The 19,743-nt window shown below is 40.3% G+C and overlaps 1 protein-coding gene across 11 annotated transcripts in view; it reads left to right on the forward strand.

The window, feature by feature from the left end:
• ST6GALNAC3 (ST6 N-acetylgalactosaminide alpha-2,6-sialyltransferase 3) overlaps window positions 1–19,743 on the forward strand; it is a 545,718-nt gene that overhangs the window by 480,280 nt on the left and 45,695 nt on the right. For 3 of the 11 annotated variants that reach the window (XM_014561165.2, XM_014561166.2, XM_032494594.1), the window contains 2 exons: window positions 9,432–9,539; window positions 10,601–12,887. The exons of 2 other annotated variants lie outside the window; for them this stretch is intronic. In XM_014561165.2, the coding sequence (XP_014416651.1) occupies window positions 9,432–9,539; window positions 10,601–10,787 (295 nt within the window). In that variant the 3' untranslated portion in view covers window positions 10,788–12,887. Of the gene's footprint in view, window positions 1–9,431; window positions 9,540–10,600; window positions 12,888–15,915; window positions 17,803–19,743 lie in introns of those variants that run through there. 6 more of the 11 variants (XM_032494598.1, XM_032494595.1, XM_032494597.1 and 3 more) reach the window with 4 other exon arrangements.

Here is a 19,743-nt window from a genome sequence, read left to right on the forward strand (position 1 = left end):
TTGGGCCAAGCCTTAAAGTTATTAGGCAGGAAAGATACCGACCCTTGGGCCAAGCCATGTTCAAGGAGGGAAGGAACAACACAGCCTAGCACAGGAAAGGTGAAAGAAAGTCTGTTGCCCTTGAGACAAGGGCCTCTATAGTATCTTGAAAAGTCTGAAACTAGAATGCACACAGGATATTCATAATACTTCAGGTCCTCAAAATTATGGGCCACTTAGGAAAACTAGAGATCTGGGGAAGGTAACAGTCACTCAGAGTAGAGACTGGGTGTTAGGGTACCTGGCGTAATCCTTTCTGCCAGAAGCTTCACTGGGTAGAGCAGATGCTGCTATAGAGGTTATTAAGCTCAGCGTTTCCACACCAGAAAGGTATTTCCAAGGGTTCACATCCTTAAAGCAGCAATGGTAACTGCTTTCATTTCAAAAAAAAAAAAAAAAAACCCTCAGTAAATTAAATATTTATGTAAAAACTGTCTCCCTTTCAATGGTCGAGAGCCTGCGGGTGTGCACTGAGGAAGCCAGCTTGGACGTACGTGGAGATCAGTTGAATTTGCGCATGACTTGTAACAGCTTATAACACAGACAAACACTGGCTACCTCTGTGAACATCACACATTTCAAAATTGTTTTTATTTTTAGTCATATCTTGTTTACATTTTTCTCATTCCTGAATTAATGAGGAATTTAATGAGGAGGAAAATATATAATTCTGCCAATTTTCCCCTAGATACTTTTCTCCAGATCTATAAATTTCCATCATCTGAAAAAACTAGCTATACAGAACATCAAGATATCTCTAATATTTCAAAACATAATGGAAGGAAGAAAAACAAGTCAGCATTACTTATGCATCCTGTCTCTAACCAACAATCTATCACAAAAATTAAGCACTGATGATGCTCTGAGACTCATTCCAGAGCTGAGGACAGATCAGGACCACCCCGTGTCCCCGTTATTCTTACACCTCAGTGCGGCTGCAGAGGCCATTCCCTCCTCCTGAAAGGGTCTCCTTCTGCTCCTTTTTCTGCCTGGTCTTCTTGCTCCCCTTCCTCTGCAGCTCAGCTCTCACCTCCTGCTGGGGAAGGAGTTACCTTCCCCAGTTCCCCCCAGCTGGGTCTGTTGCTCTTTCCTCTGTATTTTCATACCACTCGCAGAGGAAGCACCTCCTTGAAGCCCTGTTTTTGAAAATAGTCATCGAGTCTTCTCCCACTTGATCCCGAGCTGAGATCGGGGGGCAACTTGGTCTTTCCTGTGCCTCACACCTACAGTGCACTCAGCAAGTCCTTTTTTTTTTTAATTCTTATTTTTTATTGAAGTGTAGTCGATTTACAGTGTTAGTTCCAGGTGTACAGCAAAGAGATTCAGTTACGCATATACATACATACGTACATATGTACATTTTCAGTTTCTTTCCCATTATGGTGCATTACAAGAAATTGAATAGAGTTCCCTGTGCTATACAGTAGGTCCTTGCTGCTTATCCACCTCACCTATAGTAATGTGCATCTGTCAGTCCCAAACTCCCAATCTATCCGGAGTGGATGAGGGGCAGCAGGGTAAGGAGAATCAAAGCTTGATAAGATTAGAAACTGGAGAGGACATGGGGACAGCGTTTCAGGAAGAAGGAAAATCTACACAAGTAAAGAGAGTAGAAAGACAGAGGCTGACATGCACAAGATGTGCTTAGCAAGAAATAAATGGACCCCCACGACTAGACAAGGCAGTTCGGGAAGAGGAGTCCTGGAAAATACGGCGGGGAGTTTAGGTTTGACAGACACCCATTGTCTTAATCCACTTGGGCTGCCATAACAAAATACCATAGATGGGGAGTTTCAAACAACAGAAATTCATTTTCTGATAGTTCTGGAAGCTCGAAGTCTGAGATGAGAGTGCCAATGTGGTCAGGTTTTGGTGAGAACTCTCTGGCTCATAGGCTTCCTGCTGTGTCCTTATATAGTGCGAAGGGAGAGCGCTCTGGTGTCTCTTCCTCTTCACGGAAGGGCAGTAATCCCATCAGGAGGGCCCTACTCTCGTGACCTCAGCTAATTACCTCACCAAGGCCCCGTCTCCAAACATGGTCACAGTGGAGGTCAGGGCTTAAACATACGGATCTGGAAGGGATACAAGGCAGCAGTCCTGAAGTTAAGGAACCAGTCCTGACTTAATGAAGTGGTGCAAAGAGGCCTCCAACGTCCAGCTCCACCATTCCTGAGGTTCCATGGTTCATTTAAGAAAGTGAATGAAATCTCGGAAAACAACGTTTCCAATTGAAGAGGCTTTAAAGCCCAAGGACAAGAGCAAAATAACCTTTTAATTTCTGAGATGAATGAACAAAGTAATTTTTGTGAGTGGTATCTTCTATTCCTACAGCAGCCATAAATCATACCTTTGGGAGCTGTACCATTTTACTTTCAAATGTACCTTTTGAAAAGAACACAGTCATTTCTTATTATGTTCCTTTTGTACAATTTCATTGCATTCATTACTAGGTCAGAGTCCTGTTGATCCTATGGCAGGAAAACTGTTTGTTGTATTTACAGTCCAAACGCCTACTGATTAGCACAGGCATTTCACATGAGCTGTTTGGGATGGTAGTGCAGTCTTCCAAGATTTACTGCTTTCACCATTTACCTATGGTCCATTTTTCATTATTTTCCAACCCTAGAATCCCTTCATTTGGTGCATTCTCTTAAGAATCATCCACAATACGATGTTTTTATCCATTTGAAAATTTATGTCCATTTGCAAATGATTCAAGCCACGATCAAGAATTCTACCGCCTGATTTGCAGAAAGTTTTTGCTGCCTAAAGATTTGCTGGGCATGCCCCATTGATAGATAGTGCAAATACACAGTGTTGATATAATGGGCAAACTCCAGAGTATACCATAGCTTCTGACTATCAAATGACATACAAAAATGTATGACTTGGGGACAGCTGAAATTGTTTTCACACTTTGAGCTCTGCTTCCATTAGACTGGTTCACAATATTAGATTGAATCCCAAGGTGCCACTGATAATCATCAGCTGTTTTTCTTGGCCAGTCTCCTTGTTTAAATGTATTCTTTCATTATCCATGTGCTTTTGAAGGAAAAGTCGAGAAAGAATGTTTTTAATTGAATAATCTGTATTCTGTCAGGTATTCCTTCTCCCTAGGAAGCTATATGGAAACTTACTCCGCTGTTCTCATTTATCCTGCCAGTATACTATATTGATGAGAGAACTGAGGTCCAATAGTGTTAAAACCAGACCTGAAATATTGATTAATTCTTGTTTTAAATTCCCTGTTTACTCCTGAGTATAGCAGATTTCAGAAACAGCTGCCAATATTGTGCTCTCCAGTAAACCTCCACTATTGGGAGGGTCTTGATCCCTTTGGGCTTTGATAAATGATGATTATGCTGTTGCAATTTTTGCTTGGAATGCCCCAGGCCTTGTTTGCATTGGCTCATAGAAGAAATGAACCAGAAACAGTAGAACCAAAGGCCCCTAAAGGAACCATTCCATGAAGTGGAGGCAACCACAGAGACGGAGGTGACTAGACCCCTCATCCTTGTTCCTGGACACTTTTTTCCCTTCCTCACTGCACATCCCCCATTCCAGGCCAAAACTTGCCCTTCAGGTTTAGGCCAAGTGAATTTTCTGATGCCTAGGGTTACGTTGAATAGTATGATAATCATTCAGTATTGACCAAGCCTGAATGGCTTCAGATAGACTTGTCAAGAAGAAGATGGAAGTAAGATTCTTGGCTGGATGAGGAAAGCCAGTGGGACAGTGAGCAGGCAGAGTGGGAACTGTGGATAGGGAGAATCTGGAGAACCTGGATTTAGGGCATTCCCAGGGCAACCCACCACCCTGGGAGCCACGAGGAGATACCAGGGAGTCAAGAAATCTACAGACTTCTTAGGATTCAGGTGAGCTTGGAACAGAGGAATCAAGTAAAATGTGAAAGAGAACTTACCACACAGGACATCCTCCACAACAGAGAGTTATCTCACCTAAAATATGCTAAGATTAAAAAACCCTGACAGAGATAATGTGCTATTATTTTGCCCATCAAAATATAAGCCTCTTGAGTTCAGAACCCAAGTCACTGAGCTAATGGTGCTCAATAATTAGAGCATCCAGTGAAGAGGTAATAAATTCAATATAATTCAATTTTCTTTTGAAAAGTAACCATTTTTGTTTTGCCAGTTCCTTACCTGAAATTATCCAAAAGGGAAAGAAATATTACTCACCAGGAAGTTCTAGCTTGTCAGGCAATAGGAGAAAAATGCTTTGCAATATGTTTCCCAAAACAAGAAGACAAGGGAGCATGCTGAGAAGCAGGGATGCAGGCAAATGAAGGATGCTGACAGCCACAAATACCGAGATTGGTAAAAATAAGGCTAGCATGACAGACAACAAATCCCTGTGGACACGTGATGGCCTTTAGACATCAAGGTACAGGGGCGAACATCAAGGGGCATGGTAGCTTCTATTTTATTGGTAATAAACTAGATGAAAGATCATATTTTAAGTGATATGCCTTCAGGCATGTGCTACATCAAGGTGTTGACAGCATCATTTTTCCAAGAGATGAGCGAGTAAATTTAAGCAGTTTCCAAGTGGTAAGTACCTTGACTACCAAGGAGTGGTGGGATGCAAAGCGTGGCCGGTGGAAACAAATGGTTGATAGCTTCCTTTTCACACTCTGCCTTTATTTTCCCCTGCATGGCTCATTATTCTGCTGCATTAATTTAAGCTTTCCTATTGCACTGAATTAGGGGCTTAAAGTCTCTTATCATTCCTGTGGGAATCTTGAGTGTTTCTTTGTAGATGCCAATAATTGTTTTTATTGATCCCCAAACATAGAAGGTATAAAAAGTGCCATGGCTGAAGGCCAGCCAGCACATAGTGCGGTGTACATGAGTGACAAATTACAAGACAATGTTTGGCCCCAGAGGAGACCCTTTTAGAATTTTTTAAGGCATCTGATAGTTATCACTAGATCACTCCAAGCTGAAAAGCATAAACAACTTCACATACACGAGCTCAAGTCTTTTTGTTGTTGTTTTTGTTGAACCTCGGAAGGTCTGCTTGGGTTTAATTTATACATCCTCCTTTCTAGTACACCCACACTGCAGAAGAGTCTAGAGATGGTGCTGCTGTAAGAATTCTCCGAGCTGGTGCCATCCAGGCCAGTGAATTCCCTTAGGGACCCAGATCACCAGGGCATTTATTTGGAAGAATTTCTGTATTAATCTAGCAGTTGTCATTATTCCACAGGCAAGTATCATTACATAGACACTAGCTCTGAGTATTTTGAGAAGAAACCACTTTGCTAGCCCTAGCAAGTATTGTGGGTAGGAAACCTCATGTGATTTCACATCCCAAATATATCAGAGGCACCAGCGGAAAAAAGGCAACTAATTAAGTGCCGTTTGTAGGACAGGGCACTTGGGCAGTATAAATCTCCCCAGTCTGAATCGAATGCAACACAGCTTGCTTGAAGAGCTTGTGAGCTAATTATTATGATGTCTATCCTGAAACAAAATAAGGCAAGTTGGGCTTAAAAGCAATCAATATCAAAAATGTGGTAAAAAGTTTTCTTATTAGAGGTTGAGATGGAAAGATCTTTGACCAGATGCCAAACCCTGAAATTCCTGAACCTCTTTTCCTGTGGTCAAGAGAAGAGTGTGATGGAGAGAAATCACTTTGATAGTTGTACCCTATTTATCCTTTGAGGGTTCTGTTCTGAAAGCTTGGCTGTTGAACCCTCAGAAATGACTTTCTGGGCTGGACCAGAATGAATCCAGGGAACATATTTTGCAGAGTGGGCATCCTTATGTCATACAAACAACCCGCCCCCCCTCCTTTATCCTGGAGCTCTACCATTATCTAGGTCCTTGACAGCAACTCTGTGGAGGGACCAGCTCCTAGAAAAACACATAAAAATGATTTTTCTCTAATTTAGATTTTTCCCCCCTCTCAAATTATGCTTTCCCCTCAGAGCTGTGGTTCAGCTGTACCCCTGGTCTTAGACATGCATTCCAACACCTTCCATGAGCAGTGGTGTGAGAGAGGAAAACATGGCACTTCTCCCTCCAAAAGTTTAGTGACTATATCCACTACTATTGCAAGGTAAAGGTGAAGCTGGATACCCTTTCTGTGCATACCCCAGGCATTTAGTGGCGTGCCCATCACACAAGTGTGCATTAAATGTGCTCTGTGTAATTAATATGCTTGTTAATTATGCATCCAGTATGCCTGGAACATGGTACTGCCAAATGGCTAAAGGTTAAAACAGATTGACTATTGAGGGTAATGATCACAGAATCATTTGATTTTAAAATTAGAAGAAGAAACCTTAGGTAGAACTTAGTTCAACTATCTCATTTTAGAGACAAGGAAATTCAGATGACCCAAAGAGGCTAGGTAAGTCGTCCAAAGCTTCACATTTTGCGTTGGGGTGCCGCTGGCAAGGGGAAGCCAGAGATCCTCACTTTAGGTCTGGACTGTGCTTGGTACTGACACTGAAACACCTGGGCTCTGCTTTGTTACACTGTGATTGTTTTAAAATGTGTCTCCCCCATGAGACCATGTGCTCTTTAGGAAAACATTCAGTATTCATCACCAGCGTCTAGTCAATGGTACATAGTAGCATCAATATTTTCAATATTTGTTGAAAAATGAATAAATGGGTGAATATGTGAGTCCTGTTTTTTTCTCATCATGTACAAATAATGCTGCAATTTTTAGTGATCTCTACTAGTGCTTGGTCAGCCCAATAATGAAGGATAGAAAGGTAGAAAAAGTAGAAGAAAAAGGCAAGTAGTAGGGAAAATACAATTCAGCAGGAATACCTGGAAAAAATCAATACACAGGCAAAATTTCTAGATTCAATTTGGGAGCTTTTAGTCAAGACTCTTGCCTCTTCTGCTCTCTCCCAATTTTCAAACGACTTTTTAAGCAGATGGTGCTTTAAGTCGTTCCCATCATTGCTGCTCCTCCTCAGACCCCAGATTGCAGGATTGACTGCAGGTCTGGTTGTATAATAAGCAAAGTTGCTCGTTAGTGTCTCTCACCTCCCTGTGGTACCTCTTCCCAACCATTTGGTGCCCATTCCTAACCCACACTGCTGCGACAGTTCCTTCACAGAGGAAAGTGCATGTAACTCAATGCGATCCGGTTTCTGGAATATTTTCCATTTAGAAGACACACCAGCAGAGACAAAGGAAGTCTATTTACATAGGGATACTTCAGACTCAGTGACAAATTGGCTGGGAGGCTGGTGTGTGCGAATATGTGTGCACTGGGTTTGTCCTTGCAGATAACCCAAATTCGATGAAAATAAAGGTTAAAAATCCAGTTTTTGGTCTGTTGCTCCTGAAAGGCTTACCTATTGTACTATGATACTAAGCGGTGACAGTTAAAAAAAAAAGAATCAAAGGATTCAACGTCCAAATATAGCACAGTGATGGCTTGGTCCTGGAGAACGGCATCAACAGTGTTGGACGTGGATGGGGAGCAACCACTGGCGAGAGTGCTGTACCCAGGCTGAGCGTCTGGCTGGAGAAGGAGAGCTGGCCATGCCCCAGTTTGTCAGAAAGTCTGGATGGAAGACAGGAAATTTAACCTTTTTCAGAAGTGGTGCTCCACAGTTGCCAAACAACCTGGGGTCACCCAAATGCCCTTATCGAGAAAGTTTTTTTTATTGAAATATAGTTGATTTGCAATGTTGTGTTCATTTCTGTTGTACAGCATAGTATTCAGGTATACATATGTATATTCTTTTTCATATGTTTTCATTATAGGTTATTATAAGGCATTGAATATAGTTTTAAGAAGTTAGGCAGTCATCTGCTTTGGATGGATTGGGTCATCTCGGCTAAAGACAAGTATAGAGAGCAATCTGTTCACCAAACATTCCCTTTAACCACTTGGAACTTGGCAAAACCCTCCAATCAGCCCTAATCTCACTCCATCCACCACTCTCCGCCTTCAGTTACTGTACTTCCCGTGTCTTCCCTGAACATACCCAGCACACGGCCTCATTGTGATACACTTCCTGGAACATTTTGCTCTCTTATAGTCTGTTGAGCAAGTGACATCTGTCGCTTATCACCAGGAGCAGAAGTTCAAACACTTCTACCCACTGTACCTTGGTATTGGAGTCACCAAAGAAAACACAACCCAGTCAAGCACTAGGTGGAACAATGCTGTAGTCACATGGAGAAGAGACAGAGCGAGATCAACTCTCATAGTGAATATCAGCCCCCATGGCCAGCACGTCCCTCCCAGCAGCTGACACGGGGCTAGTGGCCTGCATGCAACCCCTGTGTGCCACAGAACAAAGGACCCCGTCCCCTCTTTGCAGGAGACAGATACAGCAGTGAGGTTAGCCGGGTCCCATATGACACACACACACTTACACAGAACAAAGGGGTCCATGTAGAGTCCAAAACAGAGAAAAACATTCTCACACAAGGTGATAGGTCCAGCACAGATTGTGAGAACTCCTTGGTAAGGACGTGCTCCAGACCCAAGACCCATTCTTAAGTGACCAAGAGGGGATTGAAAGGCTGCACACATGAGACTGTCTTCTCAGGATGGTCTACATGACTTCTTCCTGTCTACCCTCCTCCTCTCCTTTGTTTTTTCCAGATCCTTGTTCCCATTACCAAAAAGTCCTTCCCTGGCCAACCTTTATAATAGCCGCCTCCAAATCCACCCCTCTGGCGTCCGTGAAGACAAAAGCCTTGGTTGTTTTAATAACTACTATATCCCTGGCATCCACAGCACATAGTAGGTGTCCCATAGGCACATAGTAGGTGTTCAATAAAACAGTGTTAAAGAGATTGGCAAGACAGGTCTTGCAAAGGAAAAGTCTTGTCTCATGACACCCAGGAAGCAGTGAAGGAAAACTTCTCAGATGCTTCCATACACCAAGCTGCTCACCTCCGCTGCTTCCAATTTTCACCAAGAAACCCAGCAAGCCTTAGAGAAAGTGATATGTCTAGGTAAGTAAGATAACACCATTATCATGCAGCTCCCATCAGGACTCCAAGCAACTTCAGAAAACCCGTCTTCTGATATACAGCACTAATTTGTGTCTTAACGGAAAATCAAATACATTATTTTTCACCTGAAGGGAGCAGGATTATTTGACTTCAGATATTTGCCATCTGGCTTCTCTCCCATACAACACAGCTTCTAGGCTTCAGGTAGTGAGAATGAGAGCACGCCTATAAATTACTCAGAGATAATTCAAAATAAGTGTGTATCTCTGACAGATTGTCAAGTTTCCTTATGCTTTTTCCTGATAACAAGTGCTATGTTTTTGATAAAAGGTTGCCCATTTCTCATCGCACTTTGTTGCTTGTTGCTCTGTGTCTGTTTTGTGTGTCGTCTGGTTTGGTTTGGTGTTGTTTGTTTCTGTTTCCCCCCAGAGTCCAGTCCGGCTCTTACCTCAGCACCGGGTGGTTTACCTTCATTCTGGCCATGGACGCCTGTTACGGCATTCACGTCTACGGGATGATAAACGACACCTACTGCAAGTAAGATCACAGGAAATTATTTCTATGCATCTCCAATTCTGATACCTTGTCAAAATATCACAATTCATTTTAATACCATAAATCTGAGAAACAGATAAAGCAACAATTATTTCCCGGTGTTCTTTGCTGACATGACATTTTATTGTCAGTGCATCAGATTGTGACTTTTAGGGGTAATGAGAAGAAAAATATTTACCACAGTCTAATGTCAGATGTCAGAAGGAACATTTTTCCCTTAGTCAGTGGCATACCAGGGACTTGTGGCTTGGAAATGCAGAACAAGTTTGGTGGTAATTTAATTGGCAAAGCAGGCCCGTTGTTTCTGCTGCTCTGATGGCTGATGGATGGCTATCTTCTCAACGGTTATATTTGATCATGAAGGACAAGATGTCCTGAAGCCTCAAAAAAGCTGATACCTTAACGAGAATTCCTGGAAATTATATTCCACTACTAAGTGAGTAATCTGCCAGATCCTTATTTAAAATGGGTATGTTTATCCACAATATATCCTTGCTGGTGGGAGAGTTTCTAATTAGATAATAAAACAAACCTTCCATGCTCCATCAAGGTAATGAAATATATTTCCCAACTAACAATTGGCACATTATAATTCAGAGAGTGTTTTCGTCATATGGTCAAAAGGGTAACTAAGCCACAATCTTCATAATCAAATATTTCTACCCTCACTATAAGCATAATGGAACACAGATGAACCAACTCTCTTCCTCTGAAAAATCACAAGGCTGCTTCAAGCTCTGCAAAAGCAACCAGGCTATCCAAAGTTTGCTTCCATTATACACCATTTCCTCCTTCAAAGGGTAGCTGTGTGTTTGCATGTAATTGGTATGATATATAAATTTTATTTGATTTATTAAAGCCCTAAGGACCTAATACGTCTTCCTAAAAGCTTTTATACATAATAGCTTTTAACTGAGTTCATGGACAAGAATCACTCATGGGTTTGCAAGTAAATGCATTTACTGGCACATAATGGATTCTTGTAGGTCAGTGCTTCATTCTTCATCTCAGTCCTTCTCCGCTTTTCCTTTTTTCTTTTCTAGGACAGAAGGGTATAGAAAAGTCCCCTACCATTACTATGAACAAGGAAGAGATGAGTGTGATGAATATTTCCTTCATGAACATGCCCCATATGGTGGGCATAGGTTTATCACTGAAAAGAAAGTGTTTGCTAAATGGGCCAAGAAACACAGGATAATATTCACACACCCAAACTGGACAGTGTCTTGATGTTGGCTTTTCTGATCTTGCCACACCACTTGACATGATCACGATACTGCGACTGTGATGCTAATCATGCTGATGTTGAAGGTGGTGGTGATAAAGGCAGCCGTGAGGACCAAGCTTCTGTACATTCTCAGATATGGATGGTGATTCTGCCAGTAATTTGAACTTGGGATTCCATGGAGGGTGGTTGTGCTCATTATGTTCTTTCTGAAGGTTCAACATTACATACTGCACTTTATAATTTAACTGGAATTGAAACAAAGGCCAGTAACATGACAGCAGTGACCTAAGAAATGGCAAGATTATCATTCAAGGTAGTGACCCAGGATTCCTGAACAGTGAGTAACTTCCAAAAGCTATGGGATCTGGCCTGATGAGACAAGGCTATTGAGTCCATGTTCTCTTGAACCTGAGCAGCTCCACCATCTTGAACAGTGGTTGATTGTCAAACACTGACCCAAGAAATGCTGTCTGGGTACAAGGGTCTTACCACAGTTCTCGTTAGCCTGGGGGGCAGGGAAGAAATCTTCTGACTACCATCTTCCTTCAGTACTTCCTACAGCTAGTGCCTCAGGCCATTTCCTCGTTAACAAGGAAGACATCATGGACATCCCGTGCATCAAGATTACCTGACTATCTCAAACACTTCATTCAAGATGGGCCGCTAGCAAATCTTGATGGATTTCTACTCTCACCACTCCATTCTTACTACCCCAAACAATATAACTCATCATGTTACTAGAATGATCTATAGTAACGTTCAGTTGTTTTTGATTGAGTCCTAAGTATTTCAGAAAGCTGTTTAACATGTAAGATACCAACACTGTAATAACATATACTGTGAAAACATTCTTACAGCATAACTGAAAGGGTTTACTAACTTTGCTTCAACATCCAACAACACAAAGTTCTATGCTTTTTAAATCATGAGACAGGGAAAGCAAAGCATATTTTTACATCAATTTGTATCCTATCATACTTCATAATATATATTTGTATATTCAAATTTCTATTTTATAGGCCCAAGATGTATCTCTCCATACATTGCATTATCATTGCCAAGTGCCAACTGTTAGACATGGAGAGGAAATGATCCCTGGTAATCAGTCTGACCAGAACTTCTGCCTTTTGGGGCTTGTCTTCCCCAGAGTGTATCAGCTGTTATACAATAATAATGACCTTGATGTCCAAAGTGCTCTGTCCCATAGAGTTCTTTCACATATGCTGTCCCGTGACATGACCACTCCATCGGGCTGTTGCCTCCTTATTCTGCCGTATTAACAGATGATCTGTAATTTGTTAATTGCTCTGATATATTCCCTTTGCTAATATTTGTGTAGAATAGCATTTATTTAGACTAGCAACCAACTGATTTTAGTGCCAAACACAATGCATTATATCAAGATTATGCAAAAAGTATCACAAAGATGGTCTTGGCCATAGACTAGGACCTCTGTGAAAAAAATACTTTTGATTTTTTTTTTTATGACTCTATTAGGTGGGGAAAAGATGAGGAAGCAGGGACGATAGGAAGGATAAAAGCAGAGAAATAACAGTTTCTTGTCTCCATCTTAAGATCACTTTGTTCTCCGTGTATTCATTGCTCATTAAATATTAGAGGGTTGATTTGCTGATAGTGTAGCTCAGAGACCAAAAGCATTCTTGCAAATGATTCAGAAAGCTGGACTTAATTTACAGAATGTTTTGGAGTCTGGAAGCGATGGTGCATTTCACCTCAGGCGCTCTCTGCAGGTCTTTACCAGCGCTGTCCCGTGATGAGCTGCCATTAGAAGGGCCCACCTTGGACAAAAGCCTCTTTCCTGCTATCTTCTGCCATTTCAATACCCCAATACTCACATCCATGAAAATGACCAAGTGCCACTTCCGTTGGCGGAATTGTTATTGTTGTTATTCTTCTGTTGTTTCCTTATGTGATTTTCAGTTTTATGAATGCTAGGTTTTTTCTGAGCTGTTGATGGATAGAAATGCCCACTCAAAGAAAAATAAAGAGATGCAAGGGTAAAATTGTAATACAGGCTGTTTTTCCCCCCTGTTGTGATACAGAAGTTCCACTTTTAAATAAAAAGGAACCCTTGATTATCAGCGTGCTTCGGGGAGTGACATAATATAATTTATTTAGTTTTCCAGTAAATAGAGAGCCATCTGTAATTGTTTTAGCCCTTACTCATAAGAAACTTTTGAAAACATCCTTGCTCTCCTGTCTCACTATAGCTTTCTCTGATGAAGCAGACTTTTGGGGTGCCCTGTATCCCTTAGTCTGTAACGGTAGGTGTATGCAGACTAGGCAGTGTTTCCTTTGGAGGGCAAGGAAGGGTTTCCCTTCCCCTCTTTTCCTTTTTTTTTCTTAACTAAACCCCAACTCTATGCTTTTATTGTCTCTTACCTCTTTTTTCTAAAATTTGGAAATAAAAACCACAGTATTCTCAATATGGAGATCTAGTTGAATAGTTTCCAGTGTCATCAGCATTTTGATAGAATCACATAACTTACATTTCTCAGCAGTCTCATTGTTCTCTGCTTCCATTTCCTGTTTTTCTTTACCCTCAGCTTCCTAATGCTAGTGGAAATACAAAGTTTAATTTCTCCCACGTTGAGAAATTTTCCATCTAAGATCTACTCGCAGAGAAGAGAATGGTAAAGGAGCAATTGAAGGAGAGTCCTTTGTCATGCAAATGTCTGGTCCTTCCCACAGGTTCTAGTCAACTGAAAGAGATTTCATCCAACACTCAAACACTGGAAAATTTAATTGAACTCACTTATCACTGATGTGTATGTATCACAGAAGTTAATTAATACCTGTGAAAAATAAAAATATTCCATTACCTTCCGAGGCTCTGGGCAAATGGACTATAGAAAATGCCCACAATTTGCTGAAATCAACATAAAAAATGCAAGCTAAAAATAATGGAGTAAATATTATTTTTAATTCCACAGAATCCTGGGGAAAAGGCAAGAAAATTTTAAAGGGGTTTTAAAATGAATATTTGAGTCCTTTTTAAGTTAGCCTAGTGATAAATAGTACGGATTTACTCTGCTCTGATGGTAATGTGAGTTAGAAACCTCTCAGAATATATGATTTTATGTTGCCATCAAACCTAGCAAAGAAAAAAACAATTAGGGAAAAATTTGTATATATACACATCGAGTCTGTGTGTGTGTGTGTGTGTGTGTGTGTGTTTAAAGACACACGTAGTATTTTTCACTGATGTGTATGAATCACAGAACATCTTAAACTTCATCTGAAATTTGTTGGGTTACATTTTGAATCCTGATGAAAAATGAAAATCCAAAATAAATGTACTGACTGCTAAGAGTACATAAAATCATATTCAATGGCTGGCCCAAAGAATAAATCTAGAGAAGCTACTAAATCTAGAACTGAGAACACAGTTAGATGCCACAGTTGTCACAAACCAGACCTGGAAGCATAGCAATCTGTATTCTAGGCTCTGCCGATCACAGCTCAGCTCAAAGTCACACTAAAAACCATTACATCAAGCTCCATTCACACTGCCGTGAACGAGCATTGGTCTCCCCCCCCCCCATTCAAATATGCCTGTCTTTACCGTAAGCAAACTCAGAATTGCATGATTTTTATTATATGGCTAAAGAACTGTGACCATTGTGAAAAAAGAAAATTATATAAGGAGATGGCTTTTTGAAGATTTGGGATGAATCAGCCCATGTGGGAGCAAAAGTCTGAATTGGCGACTTTGCTGACCTTTCCAGAAGCATAAAGCCATCAGGGAAAGAATCACTCCATTAATTTCTTAGAAAAAAGACAGCACCAGGTAATTCACCTGGTGGTGTTAACTGGATGTTAACTATAAGCTCAGTTTAATTTTAATAAGCAAGAAAATACAATCAATCAGTGGCTTACCTTTTTTTTTTTAACAACATACCCATCTAGCGTTTAATGTGACATGTCAAATGCAAAGAACAGAATCTTGTCCAGCCAGTTGTTTACATGTCTAAACACAATAAATGATTTATAGTCCCAAGGCCATGAGGGAAAAATGCTTTTCCTGTAACTTCGACCTCATCATTTCAATAGTATACATAGATCCCACGACTAAAGGAGACAGTGCTTGCTTTTGTAATTTGTCTAGACTTACAAAGCTGCAAAGGGCTTTAGGGAACAAACAATCCAACTCCCGCATCTTGGAGTTGAGGAAATTGACCAACAGAGGTGACATGACTTGCCAGTAGCTGTAAAACAGACTAATGGCAGTGCTGAGATTTGAATTTGTCTCCTTCTTTAGTGCTTTTCTCACTATGTTGTTCATTTGTTTGCTTTAGCACAGAAGAGTAGCTGGAAGTTGCAAAAGGGACTTACACATCACCTCTTAACAGTGCAGGAGAGAGCCCCACACTGAAGTATAGAAATACTTGCATAACTGAAGGAGTACCTCAGGAGTTGTTGATATTCTGTATTACCTATATTTGTCACAATGACTAGGCTGTGTTCTATTATTGTCAGATTCTAGGACTAGTTTAAAGAATCTAAAAGCTTCTTGCTTCCTTTGTTATGGAGGATGATGAAGCCATTGGTACTCCTAAGAGCAGCTGGGTATGGAGGTTGCCTGGTGTAACTGGCAGGTCCTGTTGTTGAATTATCCCCAGAACCTAACTGTCCTCATCCTGGACCTAATTCAGCTGCTTGGGTTAGTGAAATAACTCACCTGCACTGGTAGGTGAGATGTGACCCTTCGGTTTCACACTCACCTCCGCCCTGCACATCATCTTTGAGCCCACGTACGCTCTGGAAGGTAAATCAAATGCTTCGTAAGGCTCAATCACCATGCAAGATTGAAAGGGTTTCTTTCTGCATAGCCCATTCGTGTGATACTGTTAAAAGACGAAAATTTTGAAATATAGGCACTAGGGCCTGGTTCCTGTGGCTCAGAGAGAGCATATTGTCTTGTTGCTTGCTTTTGCTAAATCTTAGAGAAACCACTAGAGGAAAATTTCATGTAAATTGCTAAGGCATCAAATCAGAACTGTCCTTGGGCATTGTAACATTGCAGAAAATGTCATTTGGGTTTTTTTTTTCTTTTTTTGAGTTCTCTACTTTTTTTTTTTTTTTTTTTTTTTTTTTTTTCCTTTTCAGAATAGGCACAATTTGTTTATGGAGTGAAAAGCTCTTCTTTCTCCACGGATATGTCTCCTTTTGTTCATGCCTTGGAGACTTCAGAAAAATAGAAGCTCACTTTCATAAAAATGAAGAACATCCTGACGAATAAATAACCAACTGCTAAACTCATATATTTGCCTACGTAGTGAGCAGTTTCTTCTAAGAAGCTCCAAGGGGACCAAAACCAGGGCATTTCATGGTTCCTTGTTACCAAACCTACAAAGCACTAATTTCCCTGTGTTTAACTTTGTTGTCGCTGCTACTGAGTAAATACCCATTTCTATTACATACAGTGTATTTTATGCTTCACTCATTTTTCCGAGTTCACACAATTTTTGCTGTAGTATTTCATTCGCTTTAAAAACCTGTAATCTTCATCTATTTATAGAAGAGACTGTAAATGCACAGTTGTGCGTTTGGTGGGGTTTTTATTTTCCTGGCATCATATTGCTTTATTTATAAGGCATCATGCCTTAGAAAAAGCTTACTTAGTGGCAAAAGGCTACTGGTAGATTTCAATTTGGTTTACTTTTACAACATGACAAATGAGGAGAGGGGAACAAAGCCAGAGGGTATATGTCATTGACGGGGGAAAAAAAAAGTTGGGCAGCGGAGGTGGAGAGAGAGAGAGATTCAATTCATCCAACATCCAAGGCAGAAAGGTGTCTAGGTTACTACTGCGGACAAAGTCAAGAGAAAATGTTGTCAGTCTCCGGAGTGTGTTTTGTCCACGTTAACTATCTGATGTTGAGGTACGTGTCTTTCCTTGCTGTCAGACCCATTAGCAAAGGTGGGTTAGTACATAAGCTATTAAAATAGCGAAGCCTTCATTCTTTTGTCCCTTCTTCTTTTATTACTTCCCTCCTCTTTGACATCTTCTCCTCCCTTTCTCCCTTATTTTCTTTCTAGAAAATTCAGCATTCTTATAGTTGAACATCATAGACAGATAGTTTCTCATTTTACAAATTCGCTTACGGTACTCTACTTAACCCTCTAACAGACTCCTATTTATATATGATCTTAAAATAAGGGTCTTCTTTGGAAATAAAGTAATAAGAACCTGTGTCTATATGCCAACTTTACTGAAGGGCTGCAATACTTCATTCAGTCACCTCAAATACTCTATGAGGTATGTGATGTTACTATAACCATTTCACATATAAGGAAACTGAATCAGCGAGGTTAAGTAGCCTGCCCAAGGTTGCACAGCTAGTGACAGAATGAGGTTTTGAACTCAGGCGATTTCACCCAGAATTCACACCTAGTTGGAGCCGCTAGTAGATGTAACCAACCCCACCCACCCCCAAATTTCAGTGGCTTAACAAAATAAAGTTTGTTTCTCTCTGAAACATGAGTCTTCCTTAGATGCTTCTTTCCAATCAGCTTGCCTCCAAGGATGACTCAGAGACACAGGCTCCTTCCATCATGTGGCTTTGCCCTCCCCTGCGTTCTCAGAGTCCTCCCTATTTGACCTGCTGGTGGGGAAAGAGCATGGGGGATCGGTCGTGTTTTATGGGCAAGCCCAGAAGTGGTGTACATCATTCCACCCGCATTCCATTGGCCAGGCTCGGTCCTGTGTCCTGGTAGTGAGACGGGTGGTGTTGTCTAACTGTGTGCCCGAGAGGAAAATGGACAGGGCTTGATGAAGATGTAGCAGTCTCTGCCAGAATATTCTTGGTCATGATGACATACAGCCTGAAAAAACTCACTCGTTTCTGTGCAGCTATATGAATGGCTCATTCAGGTTGATAATCCTTATTAGGAACACTTAAGAAAAAAGCTTTCTTTTTTAAAAAAAAGTATTTTATTTATTTATTATTATATGATTTAATTTCTTTATTTGGGGGAGTAATTAGGTTTATTTATTTTTAGAAGCAGTATGGGGATTGAACCCAGGACCTCATGCTGCTAAGCATGTACTCTATCACTTGAGCTATACCCTCCTCCAGAAAAAAAAGCTTTCTTTACATGAATGTCAGCATCCACATCTCAAACAAAATAAATTCGAGAACAAACCATTGTTTAAGGCCTTATTATGCCAAAAAAAGGGGATAAGATTTCCTTAGCTGGAGGAAGTGAAAAGCAAAAGTGAAAGCAGTAAGTAAGAAACACTTTTAAGTGCATTAACTCTTCCAACAGTAGAAGAAATATAACTTTTAATGTCTTAAAGGTCTCTGGTTAAAATGAGACAGCTCCCCCCTCGCCTCTGATCAATCCATTTTTGGGGTGCCTATTTCCTTGGCAAAGATTAGCCTCCCTTTTCAATTTTCCTTTGGTCTTCAGGTCTATGCCATGCTACAATGATTTTTTAAAAATAAAAAAATATGAAATTGTTGGTTCTCATAGTTTATACTTACAAATATCTCTTTCACACCCCCCTCCCTTTCTCCATTCACATTGGTGTATGAGCTTGCTCAAGCAAAAAGGTCCGAATATGCCATAGAGGGGTTGTCCGCCAAAAGAGCACACGGTGTATGCCCACGGAGAGAAACCCCACATGCTCTCTCTTCAGCCCCATTTCTCTTCCCTTCCCAGTAATTTGATTCTTTGGCATTATTTTTTTTGTAAGAAATCTAGAATTTGTCTTCTCTTAATACTAATAGTATCTCATAACCTAAAGTCTTTTCTTCATTTAATAGAAAACGATTCTTGCCAAAAATTTAAAAATTGCTTTTCATGTTAGCATATATTTTTTTTTTTAGCTTGTCTATTGAGAGAGATTAGTTGAGACCCTAAAAACAAAATAATTAGAGAAGAGAATCTGCCGACGTTTACCCTCTTCCAGGCCATTGTGAACTTCCTTTCAAGAAAAAGAAACAACAGCACTTGGCTGGTTAATTACATAGGTTTGAATTTCTTTCTAACACTTGGGACTGGTGATAAGAATATCTTAAGGTGCTTTACAAGGATAAAATGAGGTTCTCACTACCCCTAATCCCATGGTTAAAATTCTTAGATAATACAAGTATACAGCGTACACCAGAGGCATTTTACACCACCCGTTGTTAAGAGTTCTTGTATCTTAATATTGGTAAAACCTTTCTAAGACACTGTTTTCTATGCTTATGAAATCACTTAAAAATCTCTATAATCCTCCAAATGCCTGAATTTCCTTAGAGATGTAATACCTACAATGAGATTTACTTAGAATGGTCTTCCATGGTCAGTGGTAGTTTTACTTCAACTTAAAATGGCTTGTCCAACACATCTTTTGGTGATGCTGATTATAATGGGTTTCATCTCTAGTAAGAAAGGGCATATTCCAAAGTATTTGATGGATAAAAGGACATTAATGTTGGATGAGGACATTATTACCGTGCAAATGCTTCTGTTGATCATGCAGAGCTGTAGGGGGCTGTTCATTATGGAATAGAAAAAGAAAAAGAAAAAAAAAAAGCAAAAGCATTCAAAGCCCAACATATAGGTTCAATGAAACCAAACGAAATTTGACAGGAACAAATGTAAAGCCAGACACTTAGGTTCAAAAAAGACAGAAGCATGACTTAACAGCAGTGCTCATGAAAAACATATGGAGGTTTTAGAACAATCTAATGAGATGTGCAACGTAAAAAGTCACTATGACCTAAGATGCTAAGAAAGTAAGAACAAGTAGCAAGGTTCGGGGTTAATCAGATAATTTCTGCAAGTATTTTTAAAACTTGTTTTACTTGATTTCTGATTGGACAAGTAGTATATTTCCACTGTCAGGAATGCTGAAAAGACAGAAAGGTCTGACACGCATTATCACGCAGCTCTGTATTCATCTGGTACTCTTCTATAGATATTAATTAAATTACATAAATG

The sequence above is a fragment of the Camelus ferus genome, chromosome 13 (genome assembly GCF_009834535.1).
Source record: "Camelus ferus isolate YT-003-E chromosome 13, BCGSAC_Cfer_1.0, whole genome shotgun sequence".
Taxonomy (NCBI): domain Eukaryota; kingdom Metazoa; phylum Chordata; class Mammalia; order Artiodactyla; family Camelidae; genus Camelus; species Camelus ferus.